The sequence below is a fragment of the Channa argus genome, chromosome 20 (assembly GCF_033026475.1).
Source record: "Channa argus isolate prfri chromosome 20, Channa argus male v1.0, whole genome shotgun sequence".
Classification (NCBI taxonomy): Eukaryota; Metazoa; Chordata; class Actinopteri; order Anabantiformes; family Channidae; genus Channa; species Channa argus.
This window is the reverse complement of record NC_090216.1, coordinates 15,760,242-15,779,672: the sequence shown is the minus strand read 5'-3', so window position 1 is coordinate 15,779,672 and position 19,431 is coordinate 15,760,242. Positions and strand designations below refer to the sequence as shown.

The window sequence follows — 19,431 nt, the reverse complement described above, 5'->3', positions numbered from 1 at the left end:
GCCTTTTCCTTACATTTGTTCCACAGTTGTTTAAAGCAAATATGCAGCAGTAGTGGTGCCAGTTTCACATATTGGATTGGAGCTAACATGCTGGGAGGCTGGGAAAATATGCTGATGGTTTCACTTGTGCAAACAGTGGTGAACATATGCCTGCAAGCACACATGCACAAAGAGTTCTGCCCTCAAAAACAACATCCTCTCTCTTCTCTGTTCTGACAGGGAAGTCAAAAGCAGGGAAGCTGACTGTAGCAAGATTTAACCTTTTTCTTTTTTTTTCCAAAAGCAAAACAGACAGCATATTATAGGCACATGCACAACTGAGTGCACATTTGTCTTGGTGGACTGTAGCTGTAATTGTATTTACAGTTACTCATTTGAGACCACAATGTCTCACAGTAGATTTACAAGCACTGTAGTAATCTGGTTTGTGTCGGCTTGCTGCTTCAAATTTATTTACATTTTTATTTTTGCAGCACTGATATTGATAATGTATATTTTTCCTATCTTATCCTTGTTCCTCTATACCATAGAGCTTCATTGTTGTCTAAAAACAATAAAAAAAAAAACAAAACCCCATCAGACCAGCAGTAATGTTACAGACAGCAAAAACATGTACCTGTTGGCCTTGACCTGCTCCTTCTCCCATTCTCTGAAGAGTTTGGGCACCGTCACCTTGGAGCTGTCACGTTCATTCAGAGACCACAGGTCTTTGGTTTCCAGAGGCATTTTGTAGCCCTTAATGGCCATACTGATAAAGAGAGAAAGTGTAGTTAAATTCATCTTCATCTCCCAGGCCACTCATCTTCAAAGTTAATAAATGTAATTAGTGTAAACAAACAAGACCCTGCTTACAGAGTTTTCTGCCACTGGCCAAAATGTAATTCAAAATCTAAAACCCTGTATCTTGGAGCCAGCTTAGTAAAAATTGCTTTTCATAGACACCTAATTGAGTTTTCTGGATTTCCTAATTATCATTAAGTGCTAGTGGATCTGATTTCACCGGAAATTGGCTTGATGTATTTTCGGGCAGAAGGGGAGGTTGGCTTACAGAACAAAATAGAAACAAGATGCTATACTTCCATCAGAGAAAGAGTATCCTCTTATTTTATGAGTCAAAACCAACAAAAAACAGAACTAGGACAAGTGGTGCAGGGCAGAAGATTACTTTCAGTATTATTCTAAATTTCGAAAATGCAATAATGTGACGTGATTCATATTAGTATATACTGTATGGAGGCCCAACGTTTCCCATTATCTGTAATGGTTCATCCTGTTTAGAGTCATGGGGGCCTGAAGCCTATCCCAGCTGGGGTAGGCGAGGCAGGGTACACCCTGGATGGGTCACCACTCTATCTTAGGGCCAACACAGAGAAACATACACTCACACTCATACTCACATCTAGGGAAAATTTAGAGACAGCTATTAAACTAAGATGCATGTCTTTAGATATACTTCTGTGAGAAATATAAACACTTCTGTGAGTTGTAAAAAAAAAACAGAAACTAACACTGTGGTCACTGAAACCAACCGGTGTTACTCAACAACTGAGTCTTTACTTTAAAGAACGTTCTGAACCTTGTTCATTTGCTGTTGGGTATGAAGCATGTGCAGTCTAATAACAAAAGCAGATCGTAGGTCCTAGCTCGTAGCTTGCTGTAACACTGTGGAAAACAAATAACTATTTATATGCTCTGTGATTACATTGAATTATAATTACGTTAGCAGACCAACACATAAAATGAAGTGTGAGTCTGTGTATGTTTGGTACAGGAGCGGAGCACGGTGCACACCAACCTCGTAAACCACCAGAACGTCATGCGAGAGAGAAACCCTGCTGTGGCTTCAGGGCAGGGATTCTGAGAAGAAACATGTCAGAGACATTAACAAGGTTAAGGACAACATACTTCAGAGACTATTGAAGTAACAACTGTGTTCTCTTTGTGCATGCAAGAGTGTGTGACCTGCTTTAACAAATGTAGAGCAGCATGACGAATACAATAAAAAGGGTAACACTGAGATCGCGACAGAGAAGACGGCAATAACAACATAACCGACAGTATGTAGATCCAGATAGCTGTACTTTCACCTGTAAGCACGGCTATCTGAAGCTTCGGCCCCAAAAACGGTGATCAGGCCCATTGGCAATGTGTGGGATGGCATCTTGTGTACATGGTTTCATTACAACATGCACAATCACTATTCCAAATCAATACAGGTTACATGAGGGGACTATTCTGCGGTGTATGAGTAGTTAACAGTAACTGTATCTCTACGGACAATTGCCTCACGGTTTGTGAGCAGACACTGCAGCAGATTGTGTGACTCACAGGGTCTGTGACAACACTAGAGAAGAGGGGAGGTCTCTCATTGAAGCAGCAGAGGATCAGCTCACACACCACCAGGCTAAAGTAGAAGTAGAACGTAGTGAATCGCAGCTTGTCTGACACTTCACTCTGAAATGTGAAACAAGGACAAACAAATACACATACACACATGAAAAGGTGCATTCAGACACAGTTGTCAAGTCCTGTTTACATTTATGAAAATTAGACGAGGGGATCAAGTTTTCTCCATACAACCGATGAATGGTACCTGTGTGTTAATGAATGTTGAAAGGGGTGGGAACATGATGACGTTAGGACGAATAAGAAAAAGAAAAGATAAAGACAAATTAAACGCATCATTGTTACTCAGAATGCTTTTTTTTTTATTAAACATTAATCAGAGCTTATTCTGAGTATTCACAAAAACTAATTCAAGGTTTACAGAAGTACTTGAGCCCAACTTCCATCCATTCAATTAGAAACAAATAGAGAATGAACTCATTCACTTTAGTGCTTTCCTCCATGGACACTAACATTTAAAATCTGCTGAACACGATTATGAATGGACATTTTGCTTTTCATAATGCGAAAGGGTCTTAGGAACATTTTTTTCTGAATCATATTTTCTGGATCAACATAATTAAAGCAGGAGCCTGGGCTGACCTGAGCACATGCTTCTCTAGCTGTCTTGCAGATTGTCTGACAGGCTCAGATCTACACATGTATAATATGTGGCTTTATTATGTGTAGTATCATAAATGTAAGTTAAATGTAAGTTAAAGCTGTATCATACAAAGAAGAAGAAGCCATATATGAATACGATCCAGAAACGTTGCAGTGTTCTCTGGGCCAACGCTCATTTAAATTGGTCTGAGGCAAAATGGAAAACTGTTTTGTGGTCAGATAAATTAAAATGGTTAATTATTTTGGGAAAATATGGATGTTGTGTCCTGTGAACTAAAGAGGGGTGCATTAATGCCTGTGGTGTGGGCAGCTTACACATCTGGAAAGGCACCATCAACGTTGTAAAGTATATAGAGGTTTTGGAGCAACATGTCCAGACATTGTCTCTTTTTGGGAAGACAATGCTGAACTGCATACTGCATCCATCACAACAGCACGGCTTTGCAGGAGAGGAGTCCGAGTGCTGAACCGCCCTGCCTGCAGCCTAGACCTTTCACCAATAGAAAACATTTGGCGCATCATAAAACAAAAAAATCCAGCAACAAAAACCCAGAACTGTTGAGCAAATAGAATCCTGCATCAGACAAGAACGTGACAACATCCCTCTACTAAACTCCAGCATTTGGTCTCCTCACTTTCCAGACATTTCCAGACACTTGTTCAAAGAAGAGGGGATGCTACAAAATGTTTTCTATGAAATGTAAAAAGTTGTTTGAACATCTGATATGTTGTTTATGCAATAAAATATGGGTTGATGAGATTTCAAAATCATTGCAGTCCGTTTATATTTATGTTGTACACATCGTCCCAACTTTTGTTGAATTGGGGTTGTAGATTAAAGGTCTACAGATTTGAAAGCCTAAATTCTAAGCGCTTAGTCATTTATTAAAATAATATATACTTTAGTCCATAAATACAGGCTTAACTTATCTCTGCTTAACAGTCCCACTTACTATGAGCTCCAAACACGCTTTTGAGACAGTAAGATGAGGGCTGAGGGGAAGCAAGGTTGACTGAACTTTCTTAATCTTTTCCTGAACATCAACAGGAGGATGTGAAAGGACAACAGTCAGAGATGTTGATTACAGTAAAGGGATGTAAAGGGCATCTGTGTACTCACCTGGCTGGACACCTGTAGGATCTTGGAGCGGAAAGGCACGATGGCACACAGCACACACAGGAACCAAAAGATGAAGAGGACTCCTGAGGACTGAACCCCACGTAACCTTTCAAACTGGATCAGAAACGTGGCCAAGAGCTGAGCCAAAAGGGATGAGGATATAAAACGGGAGGGTACAAGAAAAGAGTTAGATTAGCGAAGACAGAATCAGTGAGTGCATGCGAGGCAAACCACTGACTGGGTCAATCTTTCACGTAGATTGTTCTTCCACTGGGGTTAGACTTGCTGCTCCAGGACTTTTAAGGTTTCTCAATCACCCAACATGGCCTTCAGAAGAGCTAAAGGCAAACACTGGCTCTGTGCTACGTTGCTAATTCATAAGGACAGCAATTTAAATAAATAGACAGATGAAAAAGGTGGGTCCCAAATCCACGTGGTCCTATGCAGGTTTTGTTTTGTTTGTGGTGTGTTCAAAGTAGCAAAGTGACAATACAAAGTGTACCTAAACCAGACTGGATGCATACCAAAACCAAAAGTTTGTCATTGATGGATACTACTCTCAAAACATACAATGTAAAACAAAAAAACAAAAAATTAAAAAGTAAGGAAACATTTTGTTATAAGTTGATAAAGTTTGATTGGCAGGAATATTCCAAAGCCACGGTATTATTGCTGTCCAACCTGTAATTTTTAATTTTTATAAAGTCTATGCTCACTTCAAATCTCAGTTTAACATGTGGACATACAAGATAATTTTGTGATGTCACAACTAGAATGGCCAATGATGATCCACTAATCTGGGGTGTATCATAGTGTATCAATGTTACCTTCAGGTGAGAACTTATTCAAACATCATTTCTATAGGGATGGAATATTAATATGTCAATCATAAACTAAGTATTTGAATAAAAGACAAATAAGATGTTAAGAGTGCAACACTGATAAATCTAAAAGTGAAATATTTTTAGCAGCGCATGTGAATTCTCGAGATAATGTGTCCTCACCATGGTCATGCCTAGAACCAGCGGGGTGACAAAGTAGATGGGCGGCTGGCTGTGGCCATGCCGCAGCTCGTGGAATGTGTAGAAGACATCGGTCCAACACACTATCCATAACAACAAGCCGATCACCTGAGAGCATACGGAAAGAGTGAAGGAAGAACAAGCGAAAGAACATGAAACACTATAAAAAACAAACAGAAGATAAAGAGATCATTAACACCATCTAAGCATAAGAGCATGTTTTGACCTTTTCTGTGCTCTCTGTTCAGTGGAGTCAAAAAAAAAAAACTCCCTCATTAAAGTAATAATATTGAAAAGTTGCTGGGAGTGAGCATTTTACACATTTTATTTATCTAGATATAAGTTAAAGATCTTTTTGCATGATACGGAAACTACAGAGGCGTTGCGATGTAACTCAATTATTATCAAAACTTTTTTATGACAAACAAAAAAGGAAAAAGAAGTCACAATATCAGAGATTGAGGTAATATTCAGATGGGATTTGAATTCAAAATTGTAGGGGCAATTACAGCCGGCTAGAAATACATTGGAGTTTTGTTCAGGATAGACTGGTGCAACTGTGAAATACTTCAGGTGGTTATGTCTTTGTCCCGTGGGCAACACAGTGAATAATAACGGGTTGGAAAATAATCCATAGATTAATAGAAAAAAAAACAAAAATATTGTTAGGTGCGGCAGTTAAAATTAATGGCGGACCATTTGTGAATGGGGGCCAGGTCAATCAATCAGGTCAGTCAATCTTCCTCTTGCTACTTTTCAGACATAAAATCTGCAATATTCAGTTACAGATTGCAGCTTTTATTTTGTGCAAACTGTAAACTATAGGTGTATGAAGTGCATAAAATGTAAACACTGAATGAATGAAATCCCCTCTCACCGTTTTGACCCTGTTCTTTATGGACATCATGATGTAGCCTCTGTTGTTCTTCTTGAGATAGAAGAGGTAGACAGGACACACAATCCATAGGTAGATGCATGGCAGCCATGACAGAACAGAAAGCTGAAAACACTCTGGTAGGTCGGGCCGATCTGTGTGGAGCGTCTGATTCGCTACCTGCAGAAACACATGCGGAAGAGAGGTTTAGTTTAGTTTAGTTTGAAAAAAAAAAAACCTTAAGAGAGCCTCTAGAAACGAACAATCTAAACAGTGCACATATTGGTCACTCCACCTCCACCACATACAAACACACACATCCTACCAGATGCTTTCCATTAACTAAAATTTGTAAACACTTGAGATCCTTTTCCTGCCTCTATGGCAGGAAACCTCATGTGACATCCAAGACACTTTAAGGCTGACATAAGTACAAGTGCAAAAAGGATCAGCCCCAAACTGCAGAATATGTACTAACAGAAAAGGTTTATACGGCTTTGGGAACTGAGAGCAGGTTTAAAAGTCAACACATTTATTGATATATTCATTTTTAGTACAGGTCAGTTCAGAAATAAGTGTGGGGATGGGACTATTTCTTTTTCCCAAAAAACAGTTCCACTTAAAACTATAGATAACTGAACTAAAAACGTCAATGCTTTAAATAGTAAATGGTCTGCACTTATATAATGCTTTTCTACCTGTTGGCACTCAAAGTGCTTTACACACACACACACACACACACACACACACACACAGCAGTGGAGGACCTGCTATGCAGCTAGCCTACACTCACCGGGAGCAACAAAGGTGGGGTTCAGTGTCTTGCTCAAGGACACTTTGACATGTAGCCGGAAGGAGTCATGGATCGAACCAACACCTTGGGATTGGTGGACAACTGCTCTACCTCCTGTGCCACAGTTGCTATACTTAAAAAAAATAATCTATTCATCTCAGCTGTATAAAAGGTGGCAGTAGAAATCTCTATGACAGATATCTCAAAGCACAAATTACACTACTTTCATATTGCCATATAGCAAACCTAATTAACATCACACACCCAGAAAGCAAATGCAAGAGCCTGGAGCAGCGTAGATTCAATACCGTTTTGTAGTAAGTTGGCAGAGATTGAGTAAAAGGCAGACGACAAGCTTGATAGGTTAATATTAAAACTTTACATGACACTATACGCAAGTAGTGTTTATTTATTTTGTTGCTAAAAAATAACTGGCCACTGCTGAGAACATCTGGAGGAGAAAGGTAACAATTAATCATAGTGGGGTGCAGCAACAGCAGTGTTTATAAGTGCTGCCCTGGACAAACACAGTTGAAGGCCCACACAGAGATAGAAACAAGATAAACACAGCTGCCGCCTCCAGTCTCTCTCCATACATCCCCACGTCCATCTGCTGAAGCATGTGTGTATGACTAATGTACAGCAGTAAAGAAATGACAGGTAATTGCATGTGCTAATCTATGTGAGGCTGAGTGTGCACTGTATGTGTGTGTGTAGTGGGGTGTGTCAGAACGCTGTAAAACGTCTCTTATCTACTTCAGACGTTCTCAGAATTTTGGCTCACGCACCCAAAACACACATGATAAATGCTTAGATGGAGGCATTAGTCTTCTTGACAGCCGAGATAAAGCAGACCACAAGCAAAAAGCTCCTGACTGTATTTTTTTTTTTAAATCCCATTTTTGGGGTCTTCTAATTTGACTTCAAACTTTTTTAAAAATTCCTTTAGATATTTTTCCAGTGTGTGTAAACATAAATGCAGTCCTTAACACAAACACTTAACAGCAAAAAACAAAAAAAACAAAAATAAACATATCATGACTCATTTTTTTTCCATTTTAGGAAGCCTGGAAAGCCTATGCTCCAAAATAAACCCATGTCCTAGAACACATTTTTGGTTTATGTTGGGTCTTGGTTGAATTTCTTTTCACCAGTTAAAAGGTCTGTGTTTGTCTGGTCTCAATAGGAGTGTAATTTTGTATTGTACAGATTGGACTACTTGAGGCTGCATAACGTGTGTCAAAGTCAAGAGCAGTAGGAAGGACAGGGAAAGTTGGGCTGCATCTTTAAGCAGCATTGGCTCTCACCCTACTCACCCCTGCTTTAAAGAGAAGCCCAGTGGATACAAAGCAAAGCAATCAAAGGAATAAAAACAGAAATACACCATATATTTGTTTGATGCGGTGGCTTATCTTGTGTTTGCTTTGCAAATGTGTACACAGCACAAATTTTATGCTTTCCATTCCAACATTTGAGCTTCTTTCAGGTCAAAAGAAGCTGCAGGCAAGCAGCCAACAGGACGTTATTGGTGTTCATAATTCAGTATATTTAACACATATCCCTATCTCACTCTGCAGGGCACGCAGTGCTACCATGTAAATGTCAAATTTAAAAGCATTCAGTTATCTTCACTGGGGAAGTGAGTAAATGAGTAAATACCATGTTTAATGACTGACTATACTGTACAAAGGCTTTTCTTTGCTCAAAGGCACTAAATGTACATAAGACAGGGGGTAATTAGACTCAGTTACAGTGGCTCACCTTTCACATTCATGTAATACAATAGGGAATGTTTTGTTACTTTTAAGTGATGGTTTTTGTTCCAAAACAAGTTAAGGAACAAAAAAAGATTAATTACTTCTATGTGATGAATGAAGAAAACAAATCATACAGTATCTGGTTGCTATGGAAAAGTGTGTTTAAACACAATAACTTTTTAAAAATATATCCTGTGATACAGAGGTCAAAATTTTAGTTTTTTTTAACTTTAACGTTGTCCAATCTTTACAGGAGCTTGTAAAGCCTGAAAAGCCAACCACATACTAAATACACAATGTCTCGCCTTCTATTCAGTTTGCTGTCCTTTATGGCAGGTAGCACTACATTTAAGACCTGAAACTTAAAAACTGGGGAAACCTTACAATAAAATATGAGGGAAGTCTGAAACAAGTCAACATTGAGATATGGAATAGAAAGTGCTAACCTACAAGTCTGGCAGTTTTCTCCCTTGTGAGTCTCATTACTCATTGGTCTGGGACTGTTGCATAGCACCAAGTTATCACAACAGCTTGATTTTAAAAGCACAAGGATACAATGGTGACCCACGACATAGAAACAACAAAGTATAACACCTGAAAATGATAAATACAGGATAAGCCTGAATAGAACCAGTGTTGACAGACCCGATTGGACCAGATCAGTATTTTGTAATGAACATTTGCTATTAGCTTTACTTCAATTAAAATAAAATATGATATGAAACATACATCATTTTTTCACTAGATGCCTTGAAGAGCTCAGTTTGGAAAGACCTGATCTTTGTACGATGATTAGAGTGATGCTTGTGGTTTAAACACAACTGACTTACGCTCTGCATGGTCTTTGAAAGCCTCACTAAGGAAGTAGAATGAGGTGGCTGACCGGAGAGCGTATAGACGCAGATCAAATAAACAGCAGCTCAGGTTCAGGTTCACCCTGTGTGTTAATGACACTCACGTTCAATGACTTTTGTTGCAAATTGATACGTTCAATTAACTGTTCACCAAAATGATGTGCTCTTTTAATGAACAACACTTCTGTTGTCCAGGCACAACCCGGGCTATGCAACCAAATAAAAGGGCAGGTAAGTATTGTGACTACTCCTCCGAAGGGATTTTAGGAGGAAATAAAGTTATAAACTGTAGTAAATCACTTTTAAATAGAAAAAGTGCATAACAAATAAAGTCCCATCATTTTCCTTGTTTGTTTGCCTTTTTTTAACAAAAACATTGGAAGATTTACCTCAGTACATTATGTTATCATACAGTATGCAGTTTATTCTATTTCTGCATAGAAACAACAAACTATAATTCTATTTCTATTTCTGCACCCTGAATCCAAATGTATTTCTTTTTTAGTATCCCTGCCACTTTCTTCTGCTTAATGTTGCAGAAATGCCATAAAGTAATTAATATTCTGAGATGTTTACACCTAAATACTTAAGCAGCATAAATATTAGTTGGATACACCATTTGAAAGGTCAAATTTAAGCACTTTAAGAACTGAAAATGTTTTGGGTTTTTTCAGTTTGCTATAGCTTTTACTATATTTTCATTCACCAAAGGGAAAAAAAATTCTCTCATAATTACAAGATACATCTCATAATTACAAAAAAATGGATCTTGTATATACATTTTTTTCTTTGGTGAATGGAATGCAGACTATCAGTACACTACCATACTACCTGTGTGCATTTTTGATATGGCATAAAGAAATCTTTTAAATTAAGACAAATACATATATAATTATAGTCAAATTGATGTATGTTGGGGTGAAATCTAAAACATACTAGATGTAATGAACAATTTCTAAATGTTGTGTCACAGAATGTTCTAGGCCACAAATTATAGACATTCCTATAGGTATAGACATAGAGATAAATCGACTGAGACAGTATTACTGGTAAACCCAGCTAAAAGCAACCTGACGTCAGGTCAAAAACTATTCAGTAAGGCCCACAACCAAAGCATAATTTGAAAATATACATATATCATATGTCACTTTGTAGTGTCCAGTATAAGACCAACAATCGCAAAGCCAACTGCCAGCTTTTTTTCCCCCAATAAAATGCGACCACTGCACTTTTCTGGCAGTCAAATAATTCTGATAGACTCATCTGTAAAGTCATTGATATAATTTTACAGTTTTCTGTGTACTATTTGCTGTTTGCAATCATATCGACTAGGGTTGTTGCAATACTAAAATTTGGTTTAATCATTTATATCTTATTGACAAATGACAAATGAGTGCCACATTCACTGTACCTGCTTCACAGGAAAAGTATTTCAGCGTTTCCGCAATGTAAAGCTTTTAGTGTGAAGCAGAACAGGCTCAATTTGCATGAGCAGAGCCATGTCAGAGAAACAGGGTATAGGGAAGTCCATCAGAAAACAGCAGAAGAGGAACAAAACTCCAAACCAGACCAAACATAGCTATACTTTTAAAAATGCATCATCTCTGAAAGGATTTACATGAAAGAATTAAATCAGGCTTATGCATAAACAAAGATTGACAGACAAAGCACAAGTAAGGCCACAATACTCTACTGCCAATCAAATATTTGCTTTCTAATTCACATGTAGTGAATCCCAACAATGGACAGAGTCAAATAGTGGAAACAGCTAGTTTGGCTTTATTTTGACTTAGTAAAGAAGCATATTGTTATAGTACATTATGTTATCTCGAGACAATATAGCTAGTTTGCCTCAGTGTTTCCCTATAATAGTACAGGCAACATACGCCGTCATGCCAACGAGACTTTCATATGTTATCAGTAATGTGACATGTTGTCAATGTGTCAGTTGTGTCAGTCAATGAAACCAGGGGACACTCAACCAAAGATATTAATGTTTAGATATTAATGTGAGAAAGAAAGATGGTAAAAGGCCGTTTATATTGGATCTTGCTAGGTACCATGAGAGGTGCTCACCTGACCCACCGGGAGCAACTTGGGGCTCACTGTCTATCCCAAAGACACTTTAACACATACCCGTGACCGGGGATCAAACCAATGACCCTGTGGTCCGTAGACTGCCTTACCAACTGAGCTTCAAAGAGGTGGAGGGTTAGTGGCATATAGCATATGCATCTGTTAGGCAGGTATACAGGTGATGGAAAAAATTAAGATGTTAAACTATTGCAACTGCCACCTAAAACTTGCAGGCTCTGTTTGTTACAGGCAAATGACTCTGTTTAACAGACAGAACTGCTCTCAACACACACACACACACACACACACACACACACACACACACACACACACACACACACACACACACACACACACACACACACACACACACACACACACACACACATTGTGTGGAGGTGTTTCCCTGTTGATAAGAACAGAGGGCGGAAACAACGCTGTTAAGAATATAAAGAATCGTTTGTAACTGTATCAGCAGTCAATCCTGTACGTTTGCTGTGCATGTATTGACTCTTTGCTAACGATTTATCTAACAACCGGCTATGGGTCAAACCCAAGCTGGGGGTGAACCAGCGGTGGACAGAAGCAAACAGAGAACATCTTGCTGGTACTCAGAATAGAAAAAGAACCCAAAATGTAGCCCATGGTTGTACTATCCGTGGTGCCTGAAGTACTTTCTTGGGGAAACACTGCTGTTTGCTAAGCAGGCTACCGGCTGGCAATTAATTACTTTCAAAAACAATCAAACTATTTAATATTAATATTAAGCATTTTTATCACTCCGAACTAGCTTCTACAGAGAAATAAAAATGCTCAATATGGGCATTTATGACTTTCAGAACAGTAATGCAGGTCGTGTGGGGGAGACAGACGTGTTCTCCATTGTATTTAGAAAGCTAGAGAAAGAAAATGGCAGCAGGCAGCATCTGTTGTACGTTAGGCCGCTGTCAGGTGGTATGAATGGAAGGCGGACAGTAACAGTAAAGACTGCGGGAGGACAGGAACTGCTTCTGGCCATGTTAACTAACACTCGGACATGGAAAATTTGTGTTATTCATGAAGCTCTGCTCATCATAGGATTGGTTTCTGGATATTGGACAGACATTCCTTTATGCAGTGGACAAAAACGGTAGAATTTGCTGTCTTCCAAGTAAACAGAAACCAATAAACTTGCTACGGAAGTGACTGGGACTGTGCAAACTATAGGACAATAAATCACAGTCCAACATGCTTGACACTTTTTATAGCAACATTTTATCACGAAACTAAGGTTCTCACACTTTTGGGGAAAAAAAATAAGATGGTTTCACAACTTTCAATTCCTGGTTTGTTCTGGGTTAGCAGATCTTCAGTTCGGGAAACGCTATAAGACACTGCAATAGGGTAATTTCTAAAATAATACATAAAATCATCATGTGATCTGAAGCCAGCTTAAGAAAAAAATAAAACTTTAGTACACATCTCCAGCACCTTTATTGGGGTATGTAAAATTGCCTTCCAATGTGGTCTAATAAATACACTTAGCTCTGCCCAGACCTCGCACTCCCTCCCTCCCTCTTCAGGAAATCATCACTTTGTGGTGATGATTTGTACTGAGTACAATAAATAACAATAATCCAAAACGTATTAAACAAACATAAATAACGGAAATTCTCAGATTGGTTAGAAATGCAAGCATCTAAGACAGATACTAAGACAGTATCTAAACTACCGTCGCAGTCAAATGAGCTGTGAGTCACTCTAATAGTACACTCATTGTACCTACCCGGCTCAGAGTGGCTTACTCTAACTGCTGTATATACAATTACAGTCCAAAAAAAAAAAGCACCAAAGTTCCGTGAATTGACTCTAATAGGATATAGTGATATTCAGAAATAAAGTAAATGATAAATTAATGGATAAAACAAGTGAAAGACACGTTTTAGACAAAGTAAATATATGACCTTTAAATTACAGAATTAAAAAAAATGTTGATGCATTATGTTGTCTGCTGAAAATTGTAAAATTATGTCAATGCCCAATTTCCTATTACAATACTTTATATAGCCAGTAACCAGTAATAGTGCAACTACTGGTTGGTTACAGTCAGTTTTTGATTCAGGGTTTTAACTGTAGCTTGAGTGAAATATAGCAGTTTATTACCATAATTCTCTTCATTATCTTATTGAACTTGCTGATAACATAACTTAACGACTGCACACAAACTTCTGAGAAGTAAAAAAGTTCCCACCAAACACTCACTGTCACCATGACTGTAACTTTTTCAATTACAACTTCCTCTTTTTTTTTTTTCCTATCACCTTCAGCACCCAAAGCAACTATTCCAGACTTACACAACAATTTACGGATTTCACAATCTGTGAGAGCTTTTGAGGAAAACTCTACTCCACCTTTCTAGTTATGATTACAACACCTGGCTGTAATCTAAGCTGCTGCTGACAAATTATGTATGTGATGTTAAACAGGCTCTGGATCAGCCTGTTTGTGAGTGTACTGGATGCCAAATATGCTGCTTCTGCTATACTTTCACCTGCATGCTCCCCTCATCTGTTTTATTGCAGTCAATGCTGTCAGTCTGTCAGTGTCTTCATACGAGTGTGGGTTACAGGCAGAGTTAACATTAGGGTGGTGATAGGACTGTAATTATTATGTACTAGTTTGTCTCGATATACAAATAACAAATAAGTGTGAGGTATTAGTTGTAAGTGTGAGCAGAGAAGATTCAATGTTGGCGTTATGGTGATTGTGCACAAAGACATTATTATAGAAAATGACCAAAATTATCCTTAAAAAAAAAAAATGCATCTACAAAAGAGTTGCAGGCAACAGGGTCCATACCTCCAAATTCAGTTTCAAACGCTAAGAATTTTCTTTTACAACTTTTAAGCCTGTGTAACATGTAAAGTTATTTTAGTATGTCAATCTTAATCTCAATACTCTGGACTTTGACAATGAGTGCACCTCACAAAGCATGCAAATCATTGCCCGAATGTGAATCACAATGCAGCCCAAACATCCAGCTACATGCTTAATAATTTGCATTTATGATGTTACAATTTACTGCAGAGGCTCTAATGAGAGTGAACAACACACACTGTTCATACTACTGATACTCCTGAAAAAGTAAATAAAAGTATACTGTCAACATTTAATTACAGTCTTGACATTGCAAAAAGCTGGAAAATACAATGTGACATCCACCAAGAAGAAAGCAAAACAGGACAGCATTTTCTGTGAAGCAGTTACAGACGCAGGACAAACTTTCTGTCTAACGGTTTGTGAATCAGAAAGTCTTGTTCATAAAGGCAGCAGAAATATATGATAGGTACAAGAATTGAATTTTAAAAAGTGAATGTTTTCAAATACCTTTGGTCAAAACCACCAAACCTTGTTCAATATATTTAATAATTTTTGTTCCAGAGTCTGAAAGACTGGCTAGTAAAGAACATAGTTAAAGGTGACTGTGGAGATCACTAAAGCACAAAAAGGACACAAACCAGTCACAGTGAATGACATGTTTCTTTTGGTTGTTGATATAGGATGTTATGACATCCACATTCTGTTAAGCCATTCCTCCACACATACACAAAATATGGGTTAGGCATCACACACTTGTGGATGCATGCACAACATGATACTGTAGCATAATATGTGGCCAACGTTTGGCCATCTCTAAAATAATATCAAGCACATCTAAATCAGGTTTTTCCCTTTCTTTAGCATTGTGCATAGGCTGTGGTCTCAAATAAATACACATACCATTAAAGAAATGACCAATACAAGTGTTAATTTGACACATTTAAATCGTGTTTACAGCCAAAGATAAAGGTGCAGGTTGCATTTAACACCTTTTACAGATGATGGGATTACAAATAAATCCTTGATCAGGCTAGGGGATAGGGGATAGGGGATTACAATGTTCTGCAGTTTGTTTCAAGTGGACGTAAACAAGGGCAGCTAATATAAGTCACCTTAGACAGTAAAAACACAGTCCTTAAAAATATAGCAATATCCAGCCAGAGGAAAGGTCAGGTGCACGGTCTTCATGCATTCTGAAGCAACAAAGTACCTTTAGTTTCATGGCAGTGTGGACTGAAATCTCCCCAAACTTCCCCATGTTACATAGACCCCACACCAAATAATCCACGACACAGACAGACATGATAATAAGATTTGCTTCAAGCATGATGGCATTTTATTTGCACAAAACATTGTTAATACTTGACTAGGTGCTCTAATAGCAGGAGGAGGTCAAAATGATATGAAATAGGTAATTTACAGTGATTGACCAACAGAGTAAAAAAAATAATAAAAAATAAAAAAAAATAAATCACTAAACTCTGCAGCTCACCCCAACTATGCAAACTACGGAAGTTAAAACAAACGCTATCTGCTACATTCCCCAGGTCGGCAGAAACACGTCCAAATAAATGCTGGTATTACTTTGTGTGCAGGATGTGCAAACAAATGTTTGCAATAACAACTTTGCCAATGTATGTGTTATAGAGTTGTGTTTATGGATAGTTGCACCGCCCACATACAGCCAAAGAAAACTGTTAATGTAGAACGTTTTAGATTTGCTGTCCAATACTGCAAATGGTTGCACAATTTGTAACACACACACACACACACACACACACACACACACACACACACACACACACAGAAGACTATCTGGATTCCAACTGTGAATGTCAGAGACACCAAGAAAAACATAAAGCAATGACGGCTTTCACTGTGAAGGACCTGCAGAGTTAGTAACGGGATGCGTTGTCAGTAGGAGCATCAGAACAGAATATGAATGGACAGGTTAACATTCTTTCAAGTCTGTCCTAAAACAACAGTCACGTGACCATATGAACAATGGTGAAGGTCTTACTTGTTGTAATCTATCCTCCTCTTCAGAATGAGCACAAAAAAGCGATTTCAATGAACATAATGGGAGCCAACTCCTTGTTCATGTTGTTATTTTTTAAATCAAGTACATAAATTTTAAAGTCTTTTTAGTATAAAATTCCCTTTTTGTGTTTCTCTCGACAGTGATTTCCTGGTGAGTTGCAGTGGAAGGAAAGTAACAAAAAAAAAATTATAAAAAAGAGAGAAAAAATTAAACTAAAACTGCCCCAACTTTGGAAGATAGGTTAAGATAATGTGATTAATATGAAGGCTTGAAGCCTTTTAGATAAAGGTTTTACTAGGTTTTTACACAAATGGAGAATAACTTTGGTCCCAATCACTAGGGCCTTGTATATAAAGCTGCTGTCATTGGATGTTTTATGGATGTAATAATACACAACCGCAGTAGACCAGTACAACAACAAGCCTGCAAAACTGCAAGATTAAACCCGCACTAGGTTTGACCTCAGGCAGCCTCCAGGTGAACTGAAGGGCCCCTGTTGATCTGTGAGGAAGTTGTGCAAACACACAGATTTCAGAAAATCACTGCTGACATTTCATGTTTTGTGCTACCGTGTCCTCGTGACGTAGTCATCCTCCAAATTGTTGTTTCACATGTCCTATAATAATCGTGAAAATAATATTTACTAAGATTGTCTGATAATACTGTCACTATTACTCCGGTATGTCGCATAATATTTGTTTAAGGTGACTTTATTCCCAGTGGGACCATCTCGTGTCTCTAACATCGGATCCATTAGCTACATGCTACTGCGTGATAATAACGACATTAATATTCGTAGAGGGACAGAACCTGTCGGACTCTGAGATCTGGGCCTGATACGGACCTCATTGTGCCGGAGGCTCACTACAAGTACTACAGTAAGTTTTAGCTAAAACTCCTAGTTTTTTTTAACTATGACAACACGCTGTTTCCATACATTGAAGCGGGACGTTAACGTTCCTTGGGAGCTTGTTGGGGTTACGGAGAAAAAGCAGCCAATGTCCCACCGCTGTACCACCTTGTCAGGTAGCACACGAAGTACAACACACGCTGAGCCAATGGACTTGTGGCTTCCTGTGATATAAGGTTACGCCGCGGTCCTGACAAACGGAGCTGACCGCGGCGCAAATCGACTCACCCAGAAAGGGAGCTTCTGTCCGCACAGCCGCTCCATCTCCGTCGCGGCGGGAGAAGTCCGGGAGGACGACCGGACGACTCTCTGCAGGTCGAGCCCTTTCTAGCCGATCTGCGTTTCCCAATGTCTTCCGTGTGAAACGACGCCCGCTAACTCTCACATGCCACACCGCAAGATACTTCTCCTTCTTTGTTGTATCTGGTGGCTGACATGCAGCGTTTGACCGGGTCTGTGCTGCGGAGCCGCCTTCTGTTCAACTTGGACCGAGCTGCGTCAGAAAACGCTCCCTCCTTCCGCCCCGTTCAGCCCTGAGGAGAGAACGAAAAATCACCCTGCGAGGACTTATTTCTGCGGGAGGTTGGGGTGAAAGCGGGGCAGGCCGTCCGCTTACTACGCCCCGCCCCCTCTGTCCATATCTCGCCCCTTTCACGCTACACACACACACACACACACACAGATTGATTGTCAGTGAGTCACCTCGTTCAGGTTCGGAGATTACGAAAAGCATTTACGCGTCAACGTCGCCCGAGGTGAAGTGATGAAAGTTGTTCAGAGGGTGAAGTTGTGTTAAGTTGGTTCAGTAGGGAAAAAAATGTAACGATTGAGGCTGTAGATTTAAAGACCCTGGGTTAAGGAAAAACTTTTTTTTTTTTAAACAAGCACACACACACACACACACACACAGATTGATTGTCAGTGAGTCACCTCGTTCAGGTTCGGAGATTACGAAAAGCATTTACGCGTCAACGTCGCCCGAGGTGAAGTGATGAAAGTTGTTCAGAGGGTGAAGTTGTGTTAAGTTGGTTCAGTAGGGAAAAAAATGTAACGATTGAGCTGTAGATTTAAAGACCCTGGGTTAAGGAAAAACTTTTTTTTTTTAACAAGCACACACACACACACACACACACACACACACACACACACACACACACACACAGTCGTCAGGCTCCACCCAGTCCGGTTCATGTCTGTAGGGAATAACTAAACACACAGCTGTTAAATTTCCCTTTCCACCCTAGATATCTAAATACATAAAGTTCAGTAATGTCCGTAGCCTAATGTTTAAACAGATGAGTTACAAAGCTCATGTGGTCTTTCATCTGATTTATCCATAACAAGGGAGCAGAACCTAATGTGGAAAAAAAAAACAGAATAAAGTATCAAGCGAAGTCTAAAACATGGGGTTAGTGCAAATCCATTCTTCTTGTTGTTTTAATCTTAATCCTGCAGAAACTGTACCTGATTTTAGACGATAATCATGCGTTAAATATGACACATATTGACACATATTCTAGGCTACTACACAAGCTGCTATCTGTGGGTCTTTATTTATAGCATATTTATACGTATGCATAGTTTTGTTTAAGATGGAGGTTTACTTACACGGGTTTTTGTACTGAAGTATTAGGGAGAATAGACAATGTTGTTTAGCTATTAAAATTAACTCAATATTAATTGGGAAATATGTACATGGGGTCATGTTGTGGCATAAATCCGAGCCATAACAACCAGCAGAGCATCACCACTGACAGAAATGAACTCACCCACCAGGGAAGCTGTGGTCTGTACAGTTGTTCCATCCCTGCCAGGATACACACCCAGAGAGGCACCATGACTGTGCAGTATCCAAGACAGTACTGTTTGCCTCACTTGTACTGTGTATGCATGAGTAAGCTCACCAGTTTAGAAGTTTCACCCTCAAATGCTGGCAGTTGCATTTCTCTCCGTGAAAAAATGGATGCTGCATAATTTTCCATTATAGAAGGCCACAACATTCTTGCCACAATCGGTTTAATTTTTGGTGTTGTTTTTTTCTTAAGTTCACGAAGTAAAAAGTAAACATTCGTTTCAATTTTAAAGAAGTCTCAAAATGTTTAAATCTAAAGTCTTT

General features: G+C 38.9%; 1 protein-coding gene across 8 annotated transcripts in view; it reads right to left on the bottom strand.

Moving 5' to 3' along the window:
* Window positions 1-17,910, bottom strand: part of abcc3 (ATP-binding cassette, sub-family C (CFTR/MRP), member 3) — a 38,196-nt gene extending 20,286 nt beyond the window's left edge. For 2 of the 8 annotated variants that reach the window (XR_010911804.1, XM_067487528.1), the window contains exons 1-7: window positions 17,544-17,908; window positions 6,029-6,205; window positions 5,134-5,259; window positions 4,130-4,267; window positions 2,329-2,454; window positions 1,796-1,857; window positions 617-748 (exon numbers count right to left, since the gene is read on the bottom strand). Coding sequence is in view for 6 of the 8 variants with exons in the window: in XM_067487528.1 (XP_067343629.1) it covers window positions 617-748; window positions 1,796-1,857; window positions 2,329-2,454; window positions 4,130-4,267; window positions 5,134-5,259; window positions 6,029-6,205; window positions 17,544-17,579 (797 nt within the window). In the remaining 2 variants the exon portion in view is untranslated. Of the gene's footprint in view, window positions 1-616; window positions 749-1,795; window positions 1,858-2,328; window positions 2,455-4,129; window positions 4,268-5,133; window positions 5,260-6,028; window positions 6,206-17,543 lie in introns of all 8 variants that reach the window. The other 6 variants (XR_010911805.1, XM_067487529.1, XM_067487532.1 and 3 more) reach the window with 5 other exon arrangements.
* Window positions 17,911-19,431: the final 1,521 nt, after the last annotated feature.